The 24,682-nt window shown below is 54.7% G+C and overlaps 2 protein-coding genes across 2 annotated transcripts in view; one reads left to right on the top strand and one right to left on the bottom strand.

The window, feature by feature from the left end:
- The window catches only part of LOC126035341 (uncharacterized), a 274,404-nt gene that overhangs the window by 199,703 nt on the left and 50,019 nt on the right, over positions 1–24,682 (top strand). The gene's annotated exons all lie outside the window — the stretch shown is intronic.
- LOC126035261 (dual specificity testis-specific protein kinase 1-like) lies at positions 883–14,633 on the bottom strand. The gene is given in 10 exon segments (XM_049793637.1): positions 883–2,913; positions 3,146–3,296; positions 3,437–3,526; positions 3,956–4,039; positions 4,292–4,382; positions 4,749–4,831; positions 4,996–5,142; positions 5,374–5,422; positions 5,534–5,655; positions 14,258–14,633. Coding segments are annotated over 10 exon segments (2,073 nt in total). The 5' UTR covers positions 14,477–14,633; the 3' UTR covers positions 883–1,876.

Below are 24,682 nucleotides of genomic sequence, written 5' to 3' on the forward strand. Positions count from 1 at the left end.
TCCTGATATCAGCAAGACCAGCTATTTTTGGCCAAGACCTAATCTTGCTGCCCAGGCTGACATTCCTTCACACATAAATCTGCTCGCACAACTTTTCCATAGACCCATGTCCTTTCTCATCAAGCCAATTCCCAACAGGCAGTTGGGGTTTTTTTGCTAATTAGGAAGTAGAGCAGTGACCTTTAGGATTGTACTATGTGACAATGCCTTTCAAAAGCAAAAGCAGCTCCAGCACTTGCAGTGGACTGATGCTTTGCGAGTGTCGTGGTTTAACCCCAGCCAGCAACTAAGCACCACGCAGCCGCTCGCTCACTCCCCCCCATCATCAGGACTTTAAATAGTTACTACACACATGCACATGTGAAGATTAAGCAAAATAGCCCTGATGTAACATTGCAGCCAGGCAAGAGCAGAGGAAGTCATGTTCAACCAGGCGAAGATGCTGTCAATTTATTATGGGGTCATGGGTGCCATATATAGTTGATTAATTGCTATGTGAATTAGCTTGCTTGAAGAGCAAAAGGGTGTTAAAGGCAGGCGTTTTGGAGGTGGCACGTGTCATTCTGTCTTGTCTGCTGGCTGAACCCACTTTGTAGCAATAAAGAGACACAGCTTGTCTGCTCTTTGCTTTCTTGTGTACCACCACAAACACAGACTCAAGGGCACGAACCCAACAAATCTAAATAATAAATGGGAATTTGACTGAAGCCATTTCAACTGAAATGGTCACTTTGGGGACATTAAGACCTGGGGCTGAGCCAGGCTGGCTCATGTTCCCTGAGAGGGGACCCCAGAAGCCCTGAGCAAGCCCATGCCACCCTCTGGGGTGGGGGTCCCCTCCCCGTCCAACATGCATCTGAGAGACAGAAGCAGCAGCCTGGGTCGCTGGGACATTCAGTTTTTATTGAACACTTTAAATAAGCTGGGTATATATTACTAGCAATTATTAATAATAATAATAAAAAAAACCACAAGAGTTTTGCATTCACCAGTGCATTGTGCAGGAGGGAGGAAAGCCAGCTCCCACCCTTGCCAGGCGCTGGGCAGCCTGGCCACGCTGTCCACCAGCCCCCCCCCCCCAGCTACCTGGGAGGCTCTGGGGTAAGATGCCAGGCAGGATGGCACCCTGGCCCATCTGCCAGCACCCCGCTCCTGACCCCGTGTGCCAGGGGGACATGGGGTGCCATGCTGGCTCAGCACCCACCATTGGGCAGGCAAGGGGCAACCCCAGTACTGGCAATCCTCCCTGGGCACTGCCCCATAGGCATTGCCCCTCTCCCAGCCCCCTGCACGTCTCTCCCCATGTCAGGGACTGGGTGTGCTCCCCACGCTTGTGAGGAAGCATGGGGACACCCACCAGCCCCACAGGGTCCCCCAACACACACACAGACACACTGACCCCTCTGCCCCCAGCCCTGCTCAACCCATGGCCTGGGGGGCCATGGGGGGGGGGGCTCCTGGCTCATTGCATGCCCCTTGGCGAGAGCCCACAGAGGGGTGAGCCTTTGGGGAAGAGGGGTCCTGCATTCAGGGCTTGAGCCCCAGGGTCCCTGCGGGGGACCAGCCTTGCTGCCTGGGGCAGCACTGGAGCATGCCCGGGGCGGGGGTGTTATTGAACTTCAGTCCCTGGCAGGGACCCAGCCTGCCCCTGGGGCTCCCCACACACCCCCAAGGCTGATCCCAGCAGGACAGGTGCCTGAGCAGCACCATGGTGGCCATGGCACGGGGCACTGTGATCACCAGTGGCCACCAAGTGCCAAGCAAGTGAGGACAGACCATGGGGACGTGCCAGGCTCCTGCACCTGCCCGGTGCTGTGGCTGCAGGGGGGTCCAAGGGGTGGCCAGATGCAGCCCTGCTCCCCAGGGGTCCCCGGCCCTAGGACTGTACCTCTGGCAGCTTCAGGCTGGGCTCCGCCAGCACTGGCCCCGGGGCTTTCTGGTGGGGGCCCTGGTCATGGCATAGGAGGGTCTTAGCCTCACACTTGAGGTTCTGGTAGCAGGGTGGGCTGGGTGCCAGCCAGTGGCAGATGGAGGTGAAGCTAAAGGGACCTAGGCAGCAGCCAGGGCAGGGCAGCACCTCGTCCTGCTCCAGCATGGTGCTGGAGCCATGCCTGGGCAGCATGGCTACATGCTCCGTCTGCTCCAGCACTGCCGCGCAGGGGATGCTGAGCTCAGAGAAGCCACACTCCAGCCTGCTGCCCCAAGCCAGGGGTTTGCTCACCACCACATGGCTGTTGTTGAAGAGGAGCCCATTGGGGGCTCGTGGCTCTGGCTGCCAGGGTTGGGTGCCCGAGGCTGCCATGTGGATGAAGTTGCTGTTGGGGGGTGGCGGGGGGGGCTGTGGCAGCTCAGGGCTGTCAGGGCCGCAGTCCATCTGCTCCTCTGCCCCGGGGCTGGGGGGGGAGGCTTGTCCCCAAGCCGGGGGGAGGAGGAGGGCAGGGGGCTGGGGGTTGGTGGTGGGACAGGGGGACCCTACGCCCAGCACCAGGCCCCATCGGTGGGGCAGCTCGGGGGAGGCAGGCAGCGAGCAGCACTTGCGGGGGATGGCAGTGGGGGCCAAGAAGTCACACTACACCTCCACAGTGGGCTCAGGCGTCACAGGGGTGCTGAGCTGGACCGGGACAGAGGGTGGCAGGTTGAAGGTGAGCGAGATGATCGACTTGCTCGGCATGTCGAAGAGCTTGGTCTTCCCTCCCTTCAGGTCCTCGCGCTGGGAGAAAGGGTTGACGCGGGGTGGTGGCTCCTTGGTCCTGGCCCCACCATAAGGCTCCAGCAGCCACAGTAGGGTGGGTGATTTGGGGGGGAACATGTTGGACTGGCTGCGGCACAGGTGCTGGTCCGGCTGCAGGTGCTGCGTCCCCAGCTTGCACAGGGGCAACTGCTCAGTGCGGCCGGCTGCCCTCCTGGCTACCCCTGGGCACAGGCACAGGAGTGAGTCACCAGCCGCCAGCAGCTACTGGCACAGGGTGCCGGGCACCCAACAACCCAGGGGTGCACCCCAGGGGGGAAACAGCGATTGGCTCCATCCTGCAGACCTCGTGCAACCCATCTCCTTCCCTGATGGCTGCTGCCAGGGTAGGAAAGGACACCCCACAGCCCCCCTCCTTGCACACCCCTATGGCCTGTCCTTGGGGTGCCCACATACCATTGAGTGCAGCCGCTGTCCCAGGCACGGCCAGGCTCTCCCCACCACCAAAGAGGGTGGCCCCAGTGCCCTCGGCACCTGGCTGGTGCTGCAGGACGCCCTCCAGGCACTGCATGATTTCCAGGAACGAGGGGCGGGAGGTAGGCTCCATCTGCAGGCAGGAGGGGTTCCCTGTGAGGTCTGCAGCCCAGGGCACCCTGCCCAGCAAAGGCAGCTCCCTGCCTCTCTCCCTGCGCAGGCAAGGCTGCCTGTCCTGCCCAGCTGCCCTGACAGTGGAGATGGGAGGCTCACACTGCAGCAGTGGAAAGCGAGCTGGAAGAAGGCCGCTGGGCAGTCAGTTCCCACCATGGTGCGGAAAGTGGTGACATCCAGGCCAAAATCCTGCACCAGGGAAAGGAGGAAGAGTGAGGCTGTGAGGCTGTGTTCCCCGGGGCACCACATAGTTCAGGGGACCCAGGGTGGCCTGGCCTCCCCCATCCACTGCACTGACTGCATGTCACCCAGGGCTGCAGACCTGGCAGCACCCCAAGTTGGGTCAAGGCTGGGGGATGCTGGGACACAGATCCCTCCTGCTCTCTGCCTGAATCCAACCGTCCCCTTTCTCCCACCTGGGCTGACTCTGGGCTCCGAGGACAAGTTATCATCAGAGAGCATCCCTCCCCAGGCAGCAGCACCTGCTGCTAGGAGAAATTTGGGACACAGCACCCCTGCCCTGAAATGTGGGATGGTCCCCCTAGTTTGGTGAAGCAGCCCCAGCTGTGGTGCCACTGCCTGCTGGCCTCCCTCCCCATCCCCGTCCCAGGGAGTCACCTCGGTGCGGGGCAGGTAGTCAGGGTCAGCGGGGACGCGAGCAATGGTCTCGCACAGGATGATGCCGTACGCGAACACATCAGCCTGCAGAGAGCAGGGAGTCACTGGATGGGGGGGGGGGGGCTGCAGCCCCAAGGCAACATGCCCACCCTTCTGTAAACCCACAGCCTCCCTCCTCCCCGTGGAGCTACACCAGGGGCCCTGCCATCTTGCTTCTGAGGGATGCCCAGTTCCTTCCCCCCGTGTGCCCAACCACCCCCAAGGCCGTAAATATTGCAAACCACCAGCAGTGCAAGCCTGGATAAAGCCCCGCACGCAGCAGCCACGGCACATCACCTTCTCATTGTAGATCTCCCCTCGCAGCACCTCAGGCGCCATCCAGTACGGGGAGCCCACCACGGCCAGTGGCTCCTTCTCACTGCCCTCACTGAGGGACATGGCGGGACGTCAGGGGCCGCCTGCAGGCCCCTGCCCCATCCCACCTCCCACTCTCCTGCTGGGGCAGCCTGAATTACCATCTCCATCTCCCTTCCTGGGTCAACCCTCCTCCATGCACCCCACGAACTCATGTCTCCCCACATACACCATCCCCTTCTCCATCCCCTCCTAGCCAGTCCCAAATGTGTCCATCTGTCCAATAAGTCCCCACTGATGGGGACCACCCTCACCATCCCCCATCCCTGCCCTTCTAGCTGCACCCCAAATGTCCATCCCTCCCCAGCTCCTGCTCCAAGTGGGCTGTAAACCCCCCACTTCAAGGACAGGGATGGACAGGTGGACGCTGCCCACGCACCTGTAGGTGGGGATCTTCTCTGCCAAGCCGAAGTCACCCACCACAGCCGTGTAGCCGTTGGCCTCGAAGCGCACTAAGCAGTTCTGGGGGCACAGGAGGACTCCTGTCACACCGTCACACCATCCCTGCCTCACCAGCTACTGCTCCCAGGATGCCCCAGGCACAGCACAGCCTCCTGCTCCCAAACCAGCTGTGCCCAGGCAGCAACATGGGTACGGGACAACGAGGGCAGCAGAATGCCCCGTACCTTGGAGGTGAGGTCGCGGTGGAAGATGCCCTTGGAGTGCAAATAGTGCAGGCCACAGGCGATGTCAAGGGCCAGCTTGACACGTGTGGACCAGGAGAGGGGCACAGGGCTGTCCAGCAGCTGCTCCAGGTTCCCACCGTTGATGTACTGATGGGAAGAGCTGGGCCATTGCATCACTGCACCCCCCTCCCTCCCGTAAAGCTGGATCCCCATCTCTCACCCCAGTGCATCCTCCAACCACCCCACGGCACAGCCCCCCAGCAGACCTTACCCTGCACATGTGCCACTGGCTGAGAAAGTGTCCCCATAGCCATTGCCATCCCCTCCCCAGGTCCTACCCACAGGAACCCCGAGACTTGTGGCTGCCGCCCCACTCACCTCCGTCAGTGCGTGCAGCTGTCCCTGGTGCACGCATACCCCCATGAACCTGTGAGACAGAGGGGACCTGAGGATGGCTGCAGCGGGGACCAGCCCCAGGAGCTTGGCCAGCCCTGGTAGCAGTGCCAACTGGGGATGGAAGTGGAGGAGCAGGTCCTACCTGAGGATATTGGGGTGCGAGAGGCGGTTCATCAGCTGCACCTCCCGCAGCATGTTGCTCCGGTTGCTGGTCAGCTTGTTCATCTTCAGCACCATGATCTGCCCAGACTGGCGGTGCTGCACCTGGAGGGGGGTACAGGGGTGGCTGAGCCCCACATGTCTGCACAGCCCCCCCCAGATGCCAGCCTGTACCCGGCGCCCACCCCCAGCTCTAGAGGTTGGAGCTAAGCACCCCACACACTTGAGGCATGGGGCACCTCAGAGACTGCTAGGGTTAGGGGGGGGCTCTCCCAGCACAGCAGCACCCCAAGGATCCCTAATGCTGATGACGCACAACCCCATCCTCCCCAGGGCATCCTGCTTGCTGTGCTCCCCCCACCACACTACACTGCCCAGCCCTCCCGGAGAAGCAATGGCAGCTCCTGCAAGCCATGACCCCAACCCCGCTGCAAGGACATGCAGGTGCAGAATTGGGGCGCACCAGAGAGAGCTTTTTCAGGTCAGTACCACTCAGCCAGACCCCACCAGCATGGAGTGGAGTACAGAGGAGGCACATCGCCCCTGAATCAGGCCCGGGGGTGGCCAATGCTGCCCTGGTGCATGACCCCAGCCCCATGAGACATGGCGCTCGGACAAGACTGTATATTTAGCCATCCCCAGTCTGATACTGTCATGTGAGCTGGGGGCCTGGCCCCCCACCAGGAACAGCAGCTGGGAGCATGGCCAAGCATGGACACCCCTGTCCTCCAGCAGCCCTTGGCGTGTGCAGGGCGAGGGACAGACACGGGATCCCCTTCCCCAGCACTGCGCCAGGGGTCTAAGCCAAGCGCTGGGGGTCCCCTCCTGAGCAGGCACTGGTGGTGGGATAGGACCCCCCCAAAGCAGCAGCCGGCGGAGGGAAGACACCCTGGTGGGTCCCAGCTGCCTCCTGGCACACACCGAGCCACACACGGAGGCACAGGCATTCCTTGGCGCTGCCATCAGCTCCCCACTCTTCTCCTTTTTAGTCGATGCTGGTTGAAGCTGCTGTGCTGGTGCCAGTCCCTGGCGTGCCCCACACTCTCACACCCCAGGGATCGCCTCCCCAGGCAAAACACAGGGGGCTGGCTGGAGGTAGGGTCCCCAGTGCCCCCCATCCTGCTCTCAGTTTGGCCTGTCCCCACCATAGGGGGCGGAGGCTGGTGTGCTGGGCCCTCCAGGGCTCTCTTCCCACCCCACAGCAGGCATTGCTTCAGGGAGCATCCTGGGGTGCACACCAAGATGGGGACCTGTCCAGTGCCCAATACCCAGGGGATGGGCAACAGCTCCCTGCCACCAAAGGGCCTGGGGGGAAATTAGGTGTTTATGAAGATCCCTTTTCATATCTGGGTGCACCAAGGCCAGACCAGCCCAAGGCCGAATGGAAGCAAGAGGCAATAGCCAGGCCAACCCCTTTGTGCCACCATCAGCTCATTGAACTCATGGAGAGGCTCTGAATAATTCAGCAGCCACCTGCCTGTGGGCACCCTGCTCCGGTTACACCTGTCACCTCCCGGCCAGCTCCAGCCAGCCTGCTGGGACCCCCAGCCTGCCTCCTCCTCGCTGAGCACTGGAAAAAGCACATGGGCTCCCAGAGTGACAGCGCAGTCCCTGCTGCAGGGAGCACACTCCTCCAGCCTTGTGTGCACCCAGGGCACCCTATTCAATGGCACCCCAGGTCCTCCCCATGCCCACCACCTGGATCACCCCACCTGATCACCTGCAGCGCCTGGCACCACTGTCAGTCCCATCCCAGTGCCCAGGGGCTCCCTGCCCACACCTGCACCAGTAGGCAGGGCAAAAGGCATCCCCACACCATCTCCACCATCCCTGCTTTCCCTCCACCCGGGGCAGCTGGAGGCAGCACCAGTCACAGAAATGGGACTCCCAGCCTGGCCCCGGTGGCTGTGTGTGCTTTAAGGAGGGGACCTGCCTGGCCAAAGCAGGGTAGGCAGGGTCTCCCTTGGCCCCTCCAGCTCCCTGCAGAGTCCCAGCCCAGCCCAGGCCAGAACCTACCCGGGAGCACCCCACTGCTGGCCCCACGGACAAAGCTAGTGGGACCCCCCCAGCCCCGCCAAGCCCCTGGTGCTGGGTGCTGCCTGGCAAAGCCCAGTGCTTCTGACCCAGCTCACCCAGCGGCAGTGCTGCCTTCCTACACTGCGTGGGGCTGGCAGGACTGGCTCAGTTGGTTTGGCTGGCAACAGCAGCTGCCAGGCACCAGGACCTGGCTCGATGGTGCAGGCAGGCTCAGCCCTGCCAGGATGGCTGGGGGCAGTGAGGCTCCAGTACCACGTGCCCACGATGGGAACGCCGGGCAGCATGCACAGTGCTGGCACTTGGTGGCCATGCACCGTGGGGCTGGCCAGGTCCCCACCAGCAGCAGTGTCCCTGCATCAGGTAACAGCCCCCAGCAGGCACCGGCTCAGCCCCACATAGCCAGGACATGCCCGTGGCTTAATTCCTCATTAATAAGTCTTTTGTCATTGCAATAGGCTGGGTCAGGTCCAAGTGCAGCTGTATGATGGCTAACACCTTAATCCTAGAGAGGCAGCCTGGGGGAGGAAAGGCCTGGTAAAAGCCCCTTCCCTGGGATTTCTCCCAGGGACCCCAGCTGGCACAGTGGTGCCCTGGTGCCCTGCTCCAGGACTCCATCCCCAGGGACAGGGAGGGCTCCAGGGGCTCCCAGGACAGCCCCAGTCCCACGCACATGGGGCACGGCCTCCTTGAGGGTGTCCAGCACCCTGAGCTCGTTTGTGAGGCCCTGTCCTACTGTCTCCCTTGCATGGTCTGTGGCTCAAGGCCAGCACCTGCCCGGGCCAGCAGGAAAGGGGTTACACTCCCCTGGGCTCCCTGCGCTGGCCAGTTTACCCAGTCCAGCCAGGTGCTAGCACCAGCCCAGCGCCCCAGCCACCCTCCTCCAGAAGCAGATGTAGCAGAGGAGGGAGCAAACCACAACCCCAGGTGGGACACAGCCCCGTACTAAGGGGGCTTCCTTCCCAGTCGCCATCCGGGGAAGGGAATGGGCAGCAGAGCCTCCCCAGGCAGGACCACATCCTCCCTTGCCTCTCCACACTCTGGCATGGTGCCCAGGAATCCCAGTGCATTCCCGGAGCTGAGTTCAGCGGGGCAGCCCCACCGGGGTGCCCCACCGGGGTGCAGGGCAGGGGGGACAAGCTGCCGGTGCCCACCCAGGAGCCAGGCAAGCCCTCGCCAATGCCCCCCAGCACCCTGCATGGCCCCTCTGTTGGGCTGCCTCGTGGGGGTACTGCAGCCGAGTGGGGGTGCCACGGTGCATCGATCCCCATCGAATCTGTTGCCAGCATGTGGGGCTGGGGGATGGGACGGGGCTGGCTGCAGCCCCAGCCTGGGCACAAGGGATCTGAGCTCTTTTAACAGTGGAAATTAGAGTCTTATTTAAAGAGCATGCTAATCAGAGTGAGCAGACGGCCTGCTTCCTCCCTGCATCCCACACTCCCATCTAGACACAGGGCAAAGCCCCCGCCCGCCACCCCCCAACCTGGGGGGTCTCAGCAGCCAGCCCCCCCTGCACCCTGCACCGGGACCAGGCTCACATATCACCCCACTCAGCACACATCCCCTTGCCCCAGCTCAGTGCAGGCAAGGCACAGTCACACAGGGACATCATCTTGCACCCCTCACCCCTGGGGAGCCCAGCGGGAAAAGACAGGAGGGCAGGTAAGGGAGTTAGCAACACCACTGGTAATCCCATCCATAGCTTGCAGGAATCCCAATAGTGCAACAGGTCTTTTACTAGGCAGGACTGGAAAACCTGCTCATCACACAGAAAAAGCAGAATCAGTCAAGACAGACTTCCTCTGGGGAAGTAAAAGTAGCAGGGCACACAACACCTGCTCCCAATGAACGCTTGAGCATCAGCCGCCCTCACCTCCCACGCTCTCAGGAGTGGCACCGCAGGCACAGCGGGAGCCAGGGCAGTGCTGACGTCGCACCATGGTGGTGGGGCATCACCAGCCCTCACCAGCAAGCCCGGAGCATGCCCTGTGACAGCACAGGAGAGGTGCCAGTGGGTCCTGGGCTAGTCAGCACAATGTGTTTCCAGCACCCGGGGCTCCTGAGTGGCAGCAGCGGGGCCAGGGCTGTTCCTGGCCTCGCCGTGGCTGGCTGACCTTGGCAAATTCACTTCCTCCCCACCTGCCTTAGTTTCCCCATTTGTGCTGTCTGTGTCATGCTGCCCCACTCTCCTTTGTAAAACAAGGCAAGGTCCACTGATGAAGGGTAGCAGATAAGAGGGAGGGACTTGTGTCATTAGTTGCACTGGTAAATTGGGAATAAATGAAAAATCTCAAAGGTTGGCAAGGAAGTGAGCAGAGACAGGCAGGCAGCAGCACAGGGAGCTGCTAATTCCACCCTGGAACCATGGAAATGGGGCGCTGGGCTGAGCACACTGAAGGGCTGCGCCCTGAGAAGTAGCATCTCTGGGAGGACATCCAACAGCAAAGCATAAGGGGCAGAGCTGGATAAACGAAGACCTCTGGATACAGCCCCTGGGAGAGTGAAGCCAGGATACTGCCCGCAGCCCCCACGCCTGCTGCAGACCACACACGGGAAAGTAAGAGAGGGATTTGGGGAAGAGATGCAGCAGTGGTTTAAGGGCTAGAGAAAATGTCTAGCACAAACACACCCAGCTCAATCTGCCCAGTCTATCGGAGATGAAGAGGCAGCTCACTGCAATGTCCGTGTACCTGAGAAAACGGGTGAGCCTGGTGCCTCTGCAGTCATGCAGGGAAAGACAATAGGAACCAGCTGCTCCAGAGGGAAATGGCCCAGCTCTACAGCACAGAGGGAGATTGGCAGGGAACAACCCCCATGGAAAAGGGCAGCTTTCCATCACTGGTGTTTCCCATCCACTCTGGACAGCCTTCCCAAGAGAAATGCTTGGCTGGAGCAGGCTAAGGCTCAACCCAGGGGCAAACTTGGGACACCAGGGCTCAGATGCTGAGCCCTTTGGCTTTAACACTGGGAACACAGTCAGATGCTCACGCCAGTACCCCAGCACCCTGCCTGGCCCTGGCTCAGCTGCGCACCAGAGCTGAGCTACCTGGGTAGGGACACAGATGTCCAGGTCCCCTCCCTGTCCCCCATGCCCACTAAGGCTGAAATGAGGCAGGACCCAGCAGCCACACAGAGGGAGCCGCGAGTGCCCACGGCCATGTAAAGCACAGCAGGAACAAGGGAGGTGGGAGGAAAATGGGTCCTGCGCTGCCCTGCCAAGCTACATCTTCCTCGCAAGCTCAGGCAGCCAAACTCCAGCTCAGATCCCGGGCCTGCCCCACCATCCTGCTGAGCTCTTGGACTCAACCCACTGCAAGAGCACAAAGCCCCATCTGGCCCCCTCCTGTCCCTGCCTCCTCTCTGGCATGCACACTGTATTGGTTTTGTTTGGCAAGGTTTTGGTAGCGGGGGGGGGTTACAGGGGTGGCTTCTGTAAGAAGCTGCTGGAAGCTTCCCCTGTGTTCGAGAGAGAGCGAGCCCATACTAGCTGGCTCTAAGACGGACCCGCCGCTGGCCAAGGCCGAGCCAATCAGTGATAGTGGTAACGCCTCTGTGATAACATTTTTAAGAAGGAAAAAAAGTTGGGACGGGGAGAAACTGCCGCCGGAGTGAGGAGTGAGAACATGTAAAAGAAACAAGCCTGCGGACACCAAGGTCAGTGAAGAAGGAGGGGGAGGAGATGCTCCAGGCGCCGGAGCGAAGATTCCCCTGCAGCCCGTGGTGAAGACCCTGGTGAGGCAGGCTGTCCCCCTGCAGTCCAGGGAGGTCCACGGTGGAGCAGATATCCACCTGTAGCCCGTGGAGGACCCCACGCCGGAGCAGGTGGGTTCCCGAAGGAGGCTGTGACCCCGTGGGAACCCCGCGCTGGAGCAGGCTCCTGGCAGGACCTACGGATCTGTGGAGAGAGGAGCCCACGGAGCAGGTTTTCTGGCAGGACTTGTGACCCCGTGGGGGACCCGCGCTGGAGCAGTGTGCTCCTGAAGGACTGCACACCGTGGAATGGACCCATGCTGGAGCAGTTCGTGAAGAACTGCAGCCCGTGGGAATGGCCCACGTTGGAGGAGTTCGTGGAGGACTGTCTCCCGTGGGTGGGACCCCACGCTGGAGCAGGGGAAGAGTGTGATCAGCCCTCGTCCTGAGGAGGTGAAGCGGCAGAAAATAACGTGTGATGACCATAAACCCCATCCCTGTCCCCCTGTGCCGCTGGGGGGGCTTGGTGGTGAAATCCGGGAGGGTAGTTGTGCCCGGGAAGAACGGAGGGGTGGTGGGAAGGTGTTCTGAGATTTCATTTTACTTCTCATTACCTTGCTCTGGTTGATTTGTAATAAATTGAGTTAATTTTGCAAATTGAGTCTGTTTTGCCCATGACGGTAATAGTGAATGATCTCTCCTGTCCTTATCTCGACCCGCGAGCCTTTTGTTATATTTTCTCTCCCCTATCCAGCTGAGGATGGGGGAGTGATAGAATGGCTTTGGTGGGCACCTGGTGTTCAGCCAGGGTCAACCCATCACACACACACATCAGCTCCTGCTGCCTGATCCCACTCCCACCCCCCAAGCTCCACCGCTCCCTCAAATCCTACATGCAAGTGGCCCCGCAAGAACATGAACAACAGGTGGGAGAAGGAGCATTTTGTGGCTCCCACAGGGCCCGAGTGTCCTGATTTCAGCTGGGATAGAGATAATTTTCTTCCTAGTAGCTGGTACAGCGTGTTTTGGATTTAGCATGAGAATAATGTTGATAACACACTGATGGTTTAGTTGTTGCTAAGTAGCGCTTATCCTAAGTTAAGGATTTTTCAGTTTCCCATGCTCTGCCAGGAAGCAAGTGTACAAGAAGCTGGGAGGGAGCATAGCCAGGACAGTTGACCCAAACTAGCCAAAGGGATATTCCATACCATAGAACGTCATGCTCAGTATATAAACTGGGGGGAGTTGGCCAGGAGGCGCAGATCGCTGCTCAGGCATCAGTCAGTGGGTGGTGAGCAATTGCATTGTGCATCACTTGTTTTTTCTTGGGTTTTTTTATATTCCTTTTCATTACTATTATTATTATATTTTTATTATTATTGTTAGTATTATATTTTATTTTACTTTAGTTATTAAACTGTTCTTATCTCAACCCACAAGTTTTACTTTTTTTCCCCCAATTCTCCTCCCCATCTCACTGGGAGTGGGGAGGAGTGAGTGGCTGCATGGTGCTTAGTTGCTGGCTGGGGTTAAACCACAACACTGGGGAAGCAGGAACAGCGAGGCAAGGAGAGACCATGGCCTGACCAAGACACAGAAGCATCCATTATTAAAGAGCTGTATCCACACCTGACACTATTAAATGCCTCCCTCTGCTCCAAGGTGCTGCTGCGTGTTCCAAGCCAGAGATCAATAGCAGGAACCCAGCCAGCGGAGAGGCCACAGCTCTGCAGGGGCAGGAGGGAGCATGGAGGAGAGGGGCTACTCTGCACACCTGTCACGGCCCCTCACAGGATACCTCTCCCGCAGCTGCAGAGGAGCCAGGTCTTGGGGTCTCCTTGCTGAGTAAGGAATGGCACCAGGGCTGGGAAAGGACTCCAGGTTCCTGCTGGGACGTGGCCACCCAGCTGTGCTGCACATAGGAGCATGGTCCCACACAGGGGACACAGCACAGTGCTGCCCGGGACCTCAGCGGCTGTGGTGGGAGGTGGTGAGGGTCCTGCCCAGCCCAAAGCTGCTCTTTGAGGGGGATAAAGCCACTAGAAGCACAGCTTAAGGGCAATATTTGCCCAATGGCTTGCAGTGCCTTGAGTGACACCAAGGGTGAAAACAACACGTGCACACACCTCCTCTCAGAGAGGCAGAGGTGGCTGTAGCAGTGGGGCAGGGCACAGCCCCTCGCGCCCCAGTAGTAGTGTGTGGGCTGGCAGGGTACAGTCACCACGCATCTCTGCCACACTGTCAGGATCCCAAGCTCCCCACCAGCACCCATGCACCCCTAACCAGGGTGCGGGCCACACACGGGCATCCCTGCTCTGGCAGTCCCAGAGAGGACAGGGGACAAAGGCACCTCCGGGGTCCCATCTGGGGGCCAGCCCCCGCACTGCTCTACAGCATCACACCTCTCTCCCAGACCCGGTTACCTTCGGAAGGCTCCCGTGAGGTGCACCACACACCTACCTGCCCAGCACAGGCTGGAGCAGGCCCAGCAACGCTGGAAACCACCTCGGAGCGGCTGCAAACACTGCCTGCATCCCCTGCCACAGGCACACCCTAGGTCTGGCGGGGTTGGGGCTCCAGGCTTTTGATAGGGGTCCCTGGGGCTGGGCTGCCCACCACCCCACCGGCGCCCCACCCACGCGGCCCCGCTGCGACGCACGCCGCAGCGCTTCGGAGCGCTCAGCCTTCCCAGGCTGTAAACAGAGCCAGTGCTCCCCTCCCCCTGCACGGAGGGATGGAGGAATAACACCCCCAGCAGGGACGAGGCTCCCCGGAACCACAGGTCCCCGCCGCACGGCACCGCCTCGCCCCCCCCCCCCCCCCCCCCCTCGACCTCGCCCAGCTGCCGGGGCTGGGGGCCCAGACCCCCCCCGCACACCACCGAGGACCTGGTTAGGGCTGCGTGGGAGCCGCGGTCCCCGGGGGATGCCCAAACCCACCGGGATGCCTCGGGGACCGCCATCCCCGCTCCCGCCTCGCATACCTTGAAGACCTCGGAGAAGAAGCCGGCCCCGATCTTCTCGCAGTAGAAGTCGTCAATGCGCGCCAGGGTAGAGACAGCGCTGCGCAGCGCCCGGTACGAGGAGGGCCGCAGCCGCTCGCAGCCTGGCCAGGGCCCTGCCGCCTCCCCTTCGCCCTCCCCGGGCCGCCGCAGCAGCTTCTCCCACTCCATGTCGGTCCCGCCGAGCACCCCCAACGCCATTCACATCCCCAGCCGGGCGGGGTGCGGCGCGGCCGGGCAGACCCACGGCCGGGGCGCCACAACCCCCCACCCCCCCGGGTGTTGCTAGCGGCGGCGGCACGAGGTGGACGGCGCCCCAATCTCTGCCGCGGCCCGGCGCTGCGCCTCAGCCGCTCCGAGCGCTGGCACCGGCAGGGCGGAGCTGGGGCGGGGACAGCCCTTAACTCCTTGGGACCAGCCACCGCCGAGCCCTGCCGGAGTCCCCCCACACCGGTGGGCAGCGGGGACCCCGCACGCCCTGATGTCCGCATGCACTGGCCCCTGTGGAGGGTCCGTGGGTGCCGAGCTGCCAAATCTGTGCACGTCTGCATGGGCTATGGGGCCCTGAGCTTCCCGTGCACGGCTTGGACAGACCCCATGGACACAGTGCTCTGAACCTCCCCTACTCTGGGTCCTGCCCGGATGCACCTTGTAGATGTGGGACTCTCTTCCTCCCCATAGCACCCAGTCCCTGAGCAGATGGGCCAAGGGCATGGGGATCTGATCTCCCCATATATCCAGCCCCATCCCATATGGGGTCATGGGTCCAATTCCACCATACAACCAGCCGCTGCCAGGATGGGTCCCATTGGTACAGGCTCGGATCTCTCCTCACAGCCATCACCAGGCTGGATGGATACTGTGGATGTGGGGCTCTGCTTCTCCCTGTGCACCCACCCCTGCCTGGACGGTGTCCCTGGGGACTGTAATGAACGAGTTAATTTGTTCATGAAATCGGGAAGGGAGAAGAGACATATTGAGAGTTAGCAGATGCCTTGTGTAAATAACAAAACTTGCTTAATTGGTGCGTAAAGGTCACGGGAAGAGGGCAATGGCTATAACTTACTAGCTAAGGAGGGAAAAGAACAACAACTATAATTTACCAGATAACGGGATGGACTCCACCAAGACTGCACCTTTCTACATCAAAGGACATTCTATATCAAAAGACACTCGTCCTTGAGAAGATAGACCGAATCTGCCTAGTGACAGACCTGCACGAATGAAGAAAGAAGAAGCAGGACAAGGCAGAGACTTGCAAGAAAGAGATACATGGAATGTATATAAGGAATGTAACTATAACCTAAAGTTGCAAGCTTGTGGCGGAGCACTGCCTCCCCGGCCGCCCAGCGCTGTTTTGCTCTTTTATCGCTTGCTAATAAATTCGACCTTTTTTATTCACTACAAATTGGCTCCTCCAATTTGTCACGAGCGTCTATAACAGGGACTGTGGGGGTCTGTCCTCCAGAGGAGCAGGGAAGTGCAGTCTGTCAGTGACAGTACGCCCAGTGCCTCCTGAACCCCCTCATGTTTCTCCCTTTCCTGGGATCTCCCATTTCTCCCCAGTTTCCTCCTGCTTCCTGCTCCCCCTCCCAGGACTTTTTCCTGCTCCAAGGCTGATCTGTCCTGTCCTTCCTGCCCAGGGACTCCCTGCAGCTGGATCTGCCCTTGCTCCATCCCACACATTTCGCTGCTGCTCTCCTTGGCATCCACCTGCCTGTGCCAGCCCAGCCCTGCCCCAGACACCTCCCCGGGCACTGCCTCAACCCTTGTGTGCTGCCCTGTCGCCACTCGCGACTGCTTTGCTCCAGCTGTTTTCCTGTGCAGTATGGCTGGCTCCACATGCCCTGCATTGCTCTAGCTGCTTTCCCTGCTGGGAAAAGCAGCCACATGGAATGTGTCCTGGCATGGCATTTTTTGGCCAGCGTTCAGCTCCAGGTGCCACCAAACACAGTGTAGATACCAGCGACCAGGAACCCTGGGTTTTCTTCCTTGTCTCAGGAGGGGAGAATAACCCTGTGGGCTAGAGCAGGGGAACTGAGCCTCTGTTTTCTTTATAGTGGGAGCAGTCCCCTGCCCCCCCAGAAATGCCTGGTATTTCTGTTCTTCCAGGTCCACAGAAGAGAGTGGGTCTGTGCAGGGCAAGTTTCCTGCATGTGGGGAGGCAGAGCCTGGGAACAGGGCTCTGCCACTCCCTATCTCACAGGGTCTGAGCCATCCCTTTCCTTGCCAGTGCTACTCCAGCCCAGTGCCTCCGCCTGCCAGGGTGATTGATGGCATGTGCCAGGGATGCTGCTGCAGCCATAGGGAACCACACAATAGGCCACATTCCGGGGCTTCCCGGGCCTCATGCGTCTGTCTCACTGACAATGCCCCAACAGAATTACAGGAGCAGCTTCACAGGCCTCCTGTGATGGGCACGGAGAGGAAAGACCAGCATCTGTGTGTGGGGACAGGAGGCTGCAGGCTCTGCCCTTCCACCACGATAGCCAGCTGCAGTTGCTCAGATGGCAGCAGGTGCCTTCCCTGCCTGCCTGGGCTCAGCCCTGGTACCCAAGATCTGAGCACCCTGCTGTGCCCACATCCTGGTGACCTCTAGCTCCTCAGTGGTGTAGGAAGCTGCTCAGAGGAGCAAATCCAGATCAGCTGGGACCAGGAGAGCAAACATTGCCTCTTCCTTTCCCTTGAGTGCACATGAGCAGCAGCCCCCTGAGGGTCAAGGCACCCCAGCAGAGATGTGGAGTCCTGGTGAGGTATCTTGCAGAGAGAAGCTCAGGACCACTGCCTGTTCAGGGCTCCTGCTGCTTGCAAGTGACTTAAGTTGTAATGGATAAATTAAAGCCCTGGAGACAGCCCTGACTGTGGAAATTGCTGCTGCAGGATTTATGGTCCCTTCTCTCATCAGTGCTGGTAACTCTACTGTGCTATTTCCACCCCTCTTTGTTCCTGCCTGGCACAGCAGTATTGAGCTGAGACATGGCTAAAGGTGCCTTGTGCCCCAAATCCCTCCCGTGGTGCAGACAGGTACACTCTGGGCAGCTGGGTGCAAAGCCAGGCTGGGCTGAGCCTGCAGCAAACCCTGAATTAAGCTCCTCAAGCCCTGGTGAGGAAGAGCAGGAAGGAGGTCTCCCTGGCCGTGCTCTGCTCCTGTGGAGCTGTAGGGGGGAGAGGAGGGGGTCTGTGTCCTCTTCACCCTTCTCTGTCTGGGCTCCGCACCCTCCCCCTCTCATGGGGAGAAGGCTCAGGGATTAACAAACATCTCCCTGCCTGCTGGAGCTGATGCATCACCTGGACAGAGCAGGGGCAAGAGCCTTCAAACAGCCCAGAGAGGCCAGTGCTGGAGAGGTGCAGGGGCTGGGGGTGTCCTGTAAGGAGCAGGGCACACCATGGCCATGGGGTGGCCAGGCTGCATGCAGGGCAGCAAGGGGCACAGGGAGGCTTCCACACAGAAAGCCTGGTGCTTGCTGCACCCCCACCTCTATTCCATGCAAGCACCTGCAGCACCGGGTCCTTGCAGCACAGCTCTGGTTGGGATCAGCCAACAGTAACCCACCCTGACCAAAGGCTTGCCCTGCTCAGAGCACCAGAGCCAGACCTGCAGCAGTCCCCTCCTCTGCACCATTGTGCAAGAGCCCATCCATGCTCGAGGCTTCTTCTCTGCAAACACTCAGGAACATCAATAGCTGCTGCTGAGGGGGATCCAGGGATGGCTGTGGGGAGCAAGTGTGTGAAGCTGTGCCAGAGCAGTGTCGTGGTTTAACCCCAGCCAGCAACTAAGCACCATGCAGCCACTCACTCACTCCCCCCCATCCAGTGGGATGGGGGAGAAAATCGGGAAAAAAGAAGTAAAACTCGTGGGTTGAGATAAGGACGGTTTAATAGAACAGAAAAGAAGAAACTAATAATGATAACACTAATAAAATGACAACAGTAGTAATAAAAGGATTGGAATGTACAAATGATGAGCAGGGCAATTGCTCACCACCTGCCGACCGACACCCAGCTAGTCCCCGAGCGGTGATTCCCTGCCCCCACTTCCCAGTTCCTATACTAGATGGGACGTCACATGGTATGGAATACCCTGTTGGCCAGTTTGGGCCAGCTGCCCTGGCTGTGTCCTGTGCCAACTTCTTGTGCCCCTCCAGCTTTCTCGCTGGCTGGGCATGAGAAGCTGAAAAATCCTTGACTATAGTCTAAACATTATTTAGCAACAACTGAAAACATCAGTGTTATCAACATTCTTCGCATACTGAACTCAAAACATAGCACTGTACCAGCTACTAGGAAGACAGTTAACTCTATCCCAGCTGAAACCAGGACAGCAGGCACAAGATGGTTTTCCAGCCTGCATGGGCTGTGCAGACCCAGAGGTGAGCAGGATGGGAGCATTGACTGACTCAAGTCCCTTTGGTGCTCTCTCCCAGAACATGAGTGCAGCCTCTTGGTCCCAGGTGTCCTCTCACCTCTGTTATAGACGCTTGTGACAACCTGGAGGAGCCAATTCGTATTAAATAAAAAGATTGAATTTATTAGCAAGCGATAAGAGAGCAAAACAGCGCTGGGTGGCCGGGAAGACAGTGCTCCGCCAAAAGCTCGCAACTTTATGTTATAGTTACATTCCTTATATACAGTTCATGCACCCCTTTCTTGTAAGTCTCCGCCTTGTCCTGCTTCCTCTTTCTTCACTCGTGCAGGTTCGGTCAATCTTCTCAAGGGAGAGTGTCTTTTGATGAAGAATGTCTTTTGATGTGGAAAAGTGCAGTCGTGGCAGAGTTAATCCCCTTATCTGGTAAATTATAACCGTTGTCTTTTTCCTCCTTATCTAGTAAGTTATAGTTGTTGTCTTTTTCCCTCCTTATTTAGTAAGTTATATCTGTTGCCCTTTTCCCGTGACATTCACACAACATTTAAGCAAGCCTTGTTATTTACACAAAGCATCTGCTAACTCTCAATATGTCTCTTCCCCCTTCCCGATTGGTATGTAAGCCTTATTGTCTTCTTTTAATTCAACACGAATTACACAATGTCAGGGAACAATTTGGTTCCCTGTCGGTTACAGTCCCCCGTTTTCCTTTTTGGTACCAGCATTAATTCGTGTTTCTAATTTAATGAGTCCTTTTCATTGGAGTAATTTCTGATTCTGATTCAATTTCTTTTACTTCATCTAAGTTATTATATTGTTGCCTCAATACCATTAACCGGATTGATTCTATCCTGCTTTGAACAAGGGCTATAACTTTATTTAAATACATGGACCAAAAGTTAAGGTTAGTAGTAAGACTATTAGGGGTAATTGTGGAATCTTCCCATCTTGACAGAGTCCATTCGTATGGCTGATGGAGATTTTTCTCTTGTACTGAGCCCATCCGTACCAAAACTAATAATTTTACATTTCTAAGGCTTAAAATTACATAAAGTAAAGACATTAGAGCTTGATCCCAACGTCTAGGGAACAGTGGTGGTATCCATGGACCATTGTGGGTATTATTTTCCCAACTTAATATATCATCGTAAGGTGTCTCTTTTATACCCCAAGATTCTTGCCTTTTTATGTCTTTAATTTTTAAATCTTTTAGGTCATTGTGGAGTGAGGTTGGGTCAGTGGGAAATGTTAGGGTGTTTTCAACTTGGTAGCGCTTACTATATGGGTCTGTAGCTTTATATTTAAGGCAGGTCGTTCATCAACAGTCCCCATGTTACTGATTTGTTATTGATTTGTCAGAATTAATCATATTTAATTTTAATAAGAATGTAGAATTATAAGAATTTTAACAAAACGATACATATCTATTGCATATTATATATATTTGGCCATGGGAGTGTAAAGTTAGAGATGTAGTCATAGGAACAAAGGAACTTTAGAGTATTGTCCAAAATCATTTAACCACAGAGACTTGGACAGAGATTAGTTGATTGGTAGTGTTTTGTTTTAAGGAACTAAGGAAACCGTTATGGACACCAGTTTGCTGCTTGGAAACCCCTTACCCTTCCCACCTCGATCTAATTATCGAGGATTCCAATCAGTAGAGTTAAGTGAGATTAACCAATGATTGTTTGAACATAAGAATATTAATAAGATAGTGAGACTAAGGGCCAATCATTAGAAACACTAAATTCAAGAATTAACATTGAATGTACTTTTATGTAAATCTAATATATGATGGTAAAATCGTACTGCGCAGAATCACATAAGAAAGGTCAACTATCAGACACAGTGAGGAAGACTATGGAAGACCACCAGAGGGCTACTGAAGACCACCAGAGACATCACCACGCCTGCGCGGAAGGACATCTGCATATGTTAATAACTTCCCGGAAATCTAATGTATATGTATAACCCTTCTTGGAAATCTAATGTATATGAATGAATTAGTTTAATATAAGGTACATGATTTCGGTGCTCAGGTGTGCGTGGTCTTTTGAGAGGACAACACCCATGCACCCGGCCGTTAATAAAGAAGTGTCTGCTTATCTACACTAAATTGGTGTTGATAAGTTCTTTATTCCGAGTTTTTCGGCAACACCCACAGCAGTACATTTCTGCCTCCTCCATCTACTCGGTTGCTTCGAGCAACGGGGTTCTCGTGGTTAAACTCCAGCCAGCAACTAAGTACCACGCAGCCGCTCACTCACTTCCCTCATCCAGTGGGATGGGGGAGGAACTCGGAAAAAAAGGTAAAACTTCTGGGTTGAGATAAGAACGGTTTAATAGAACAGAAAAGAAGAAATTATAATGATAATGATAACACTAATAAAATGACAACAGTAGTAATAAAAGGATTGGAATGTACAAATGATGCACAGGGCAATAGCTCACCACCCGCCGACCGACACCCCGCCAGTCCCCGAGCGGTGATTCCCTGCCCCCCCCACTTCCCAGTTCCTAAACTAGATGGGACGTCACATGGTATGGAATACTCTGTTGGCCAGTTTGGGTCAGGTGCCTTGGTTGTGTCCTGTGCCAACTTCTTGTGCCCTGGCTGGCCATGAGAAGCTGAAAAATCCTTGACTATAGTCTAAACACTACTGAGCAACAACTGAAAACATCAGTGTTATCAACATTCTTCGCATGCTGAACTCAAAACATAGCACTGTACCAGCTACTAGGAAGACAGTTAACTCTATCCCAGCTGAAACCAGGACAGGGGTGTACCATCTTCTCGGCAGCAAATGTATTCTTCAGGGGAGCACTTGTTAGGCTGCTTGGCCTGTCTTATTTTGTAAGCGCTCCAACTTTTATCTTCTCACTTCTCACAAGTAGCAACTCACTCTCACGACCGTTTTTCTACAATTTATGTCAGTTATTATTGTTACGTTAGGGCAAGGTTCATTGAATGATAACAATATCATTCGGGATGTATTCCTTTTACAAATATTTCCCACCACTCAGTGGAATACTTTTCAATTTTTCTTACTAAAACCCCTAGGCGTAAGGCCTTGTCAGTTAATTGTCTTCCCCGATCGTGACACTTTTGATAAACCCCTCTGGGGGAATACCCGTAACGGTAATGGCTCCACCACTTTCTCTGACACACTATACACTTATAACATACAAATGGATAGCAATTACAATTTAGATTTACACAGTTGATGATCACAGGTTTCCTCATCGGTTCTTTCTCTTCAAAGTAACCTTCAAGTCCTCCGAGTTGTTAGCCACTTCCCAATGAGAAGTGTGGATTAGTCCCTTAACCCAAGTAGCATGGGTCCATCTCTTTTTCGTCATCCGGATGGCTGTATCTGTAGTCAAAAGAACAAGAAACGGGCCTTCCCGGCGGGGGTTAAGAGATGTTTCTTTCTATGTTTTTATCAGCACGTGGTTCCTAGGCTCAATTTTATGAATAGGAAATCCCAAGGGGACTGTTTGATCTATTATTCCTTTCTGGTGGTTGTCTCTCATGACCTTTGTTAAGGTAGTTATGTAGGTATGGATAGATGTATCTTCAACCTTGGGGTGTTGGATTGGTAACAAATTTGTTTTAACAAGCTCTGGTCAGGTTTGTCGTTATCTCAACCCTTCGTGTACCACGTTGTGTGTCAAAATGGACTGACGTGGTTTAACCCCAGCCAGCTGTTGGAGCGGCGGAGGAATGCACATAAGTCGACCCAATATGAGTGATAGAAGTGATTCAACTTTATTTGCATGGATAGCTCATATTTATACAGTTTGTGATAATTATGCCTACTAGTCCTAATATGATTGGTACATTGCTAATGTTTATTCATTACTAAAACACACCCACTTGTGGTTGGCAGCTACGCGTGTTCAGTAACTTTCTCATGAGAACTTCTTCAAAAGTTACTTGTGAAGTTATGCCAAGGTCACACCGTCCCTGTCTTTCTCCTGATAACAGCGAGACCAGCTGTTGTTTTTCTCCCGATATCAGTAAAGCCAGCTATTTTCGGCCAAGGCCTAGTCTTGTTGCTCAAACTGACATTCTTTCACACAGAACTCTGCTCGCACAACTTTTCCATAGACCCATGTCCTTTTTCATCAAGCCAATTCCCAACAGCCAGCAACTAAGCACCACGCTGCTGCTCACTCACTCCCCCCCCCCCCATCCAGTGGGATGGGGGAGAAAATCGGGAAAAAGAAGTAAAACTCGTGGGTTGAGATAAGAACGGTTTAATAGAACAGAAAAGAAGTAACTAATAATGATAATGATAACACTAATAAAATGATAACAGTAGTAATAAAAGGATTGGAATGTACAAATGATGCGTAGGGCAATTGTTCACCACCCGCCGACCAACACCCAGCCAGTCCCCAAGCGGCGATTCCCCCCCACTTCCTAGTTCCTATACTAGATGGGACGTCCCATGGCACGGAACACCCTGTCGGCCAGTCCGGGCCACCTGCCCCGGCCGCGTCCCGTGCCAGCCCCCCGCGCCCCTCCAGCCCTTTCGCCGGCCAGGCATGAGAAGCTGAAAAATCCTTGACTACAGTCCAAACACCACTGAGTAACAACTGAAAACATCAGCACCATCAACATCCTTCGCATACTGAACTCAAAACACAGCACTGTATTAGCTACTAGGAAGACAGTTAACTCTATCCCAGCTGAAACCAGGACACTTGGGTAATTCAGTGAAATCAACTTGTATTTTCTCAAAAGGTCTATAAGCCGTTTTTCTCTTTCTTGTGTTTGCTTGTCGATTGATTTTTAAAATATTATGAATATTATTAGGCTTCAGTATATCTTTGCATATTAGCATTTTATATGTCATATTCTATAAGTAACTCTTCAATAGACACTGTTTCACATTCATTATTGACAAGTTAAGCAGCTTTGTGTATATTTAAATTTTCATTTGTTTTTTTTAAGTTAATAAATTTAATGAAATTTTTTCAAAATATATACAACAACAACTACCAAAATAGTTAACATTTGAAAAAGATGCTGTTATAAATACCTGTGTGACAACATATAACAGCCATATGAATTGGTTTTCACCCTAATCGCTTACAGTCCTTTTCCAAATCAAGTAAGAAGTAAGTAAATAGTTTGAAATAGTTATATATTTTTAACAACTTGAAATTAGTATTACTTTTCAGATAGCTAGTAAAGTCTTTTAATTTTGTTTATAAACACAATTAAGTATTAACACAGGACTGTATAGTGTTTATATTCTTATTAACTTGTCAACAAGAATAGTTATTGGTAACCTTAAATATTCAGAGGCAAAACACAATTCCTTGGCACAGAGGGTTTACAACAGAGCAACATATTTTACCCTTAGGACCATTATATAGGAACACAAAGAAAATTACTATGTTAATTTTGGTGACTTGAGTCCTCAAGGCTGCTTCCTGGGCCTCCTTATCTAACAAATTATTCTCTCTGATTCGGTATTCTAATCTTTTTTGATGTCTTCTCATATATACCACTTCTATCTCCTTTGGTTTTCTTAATGCTCTTAAAATTTTTGTTATTAATTCCTGATGTATAAGATTCTTCCTTTGAGTATTAATTAAACCTTTTTTTTTTCAAATTTTTCCAAAAGTGTGAACTACTCCATATGTATTTTTGTAATCTGTAAATATAGTCCTTTTTTTTTTTTTTTTTTTTTTTTTTTAGATCTGTAAGGCTTAATACAGGTGCTTGTATTAATGCCCTTCTTATTTCCTCTAATTTCTGATCATCTTTTGTAGACCATTTAAGTTGGTTATTACTTAATTTCACCTTTTCACTATAGTTTTTAAGCCATGGTCTACAATATCTTAGTAATCCCAATATTTGTCGAATTTCCTTTTTAGTTTGTGGGGGTTTTACAATTTAATAGTGGTTTCTCGGGTTCCTTCTTCAGTTTCTCCCACTATTAATAGATCGTTCACATATTGTAATAACTTTACTTCTCTGGGTAGAAATGAAATCTTGTAAAATTTTCTCTAAAGTTTGTCTAGAT

Source organism: Accipiter gentilis, chromosome W (assembly GCF_929443795.1).
Source record: "Accipiter gentilis chromosome W, bAccGen1.1, whole genome shotgun sequence".
Lineage (NCBI taxonomy): Eukaryota > Metazoa > Chordata > Aves > Accipitriformes > Accipitridae > Astur > Astur gentilis.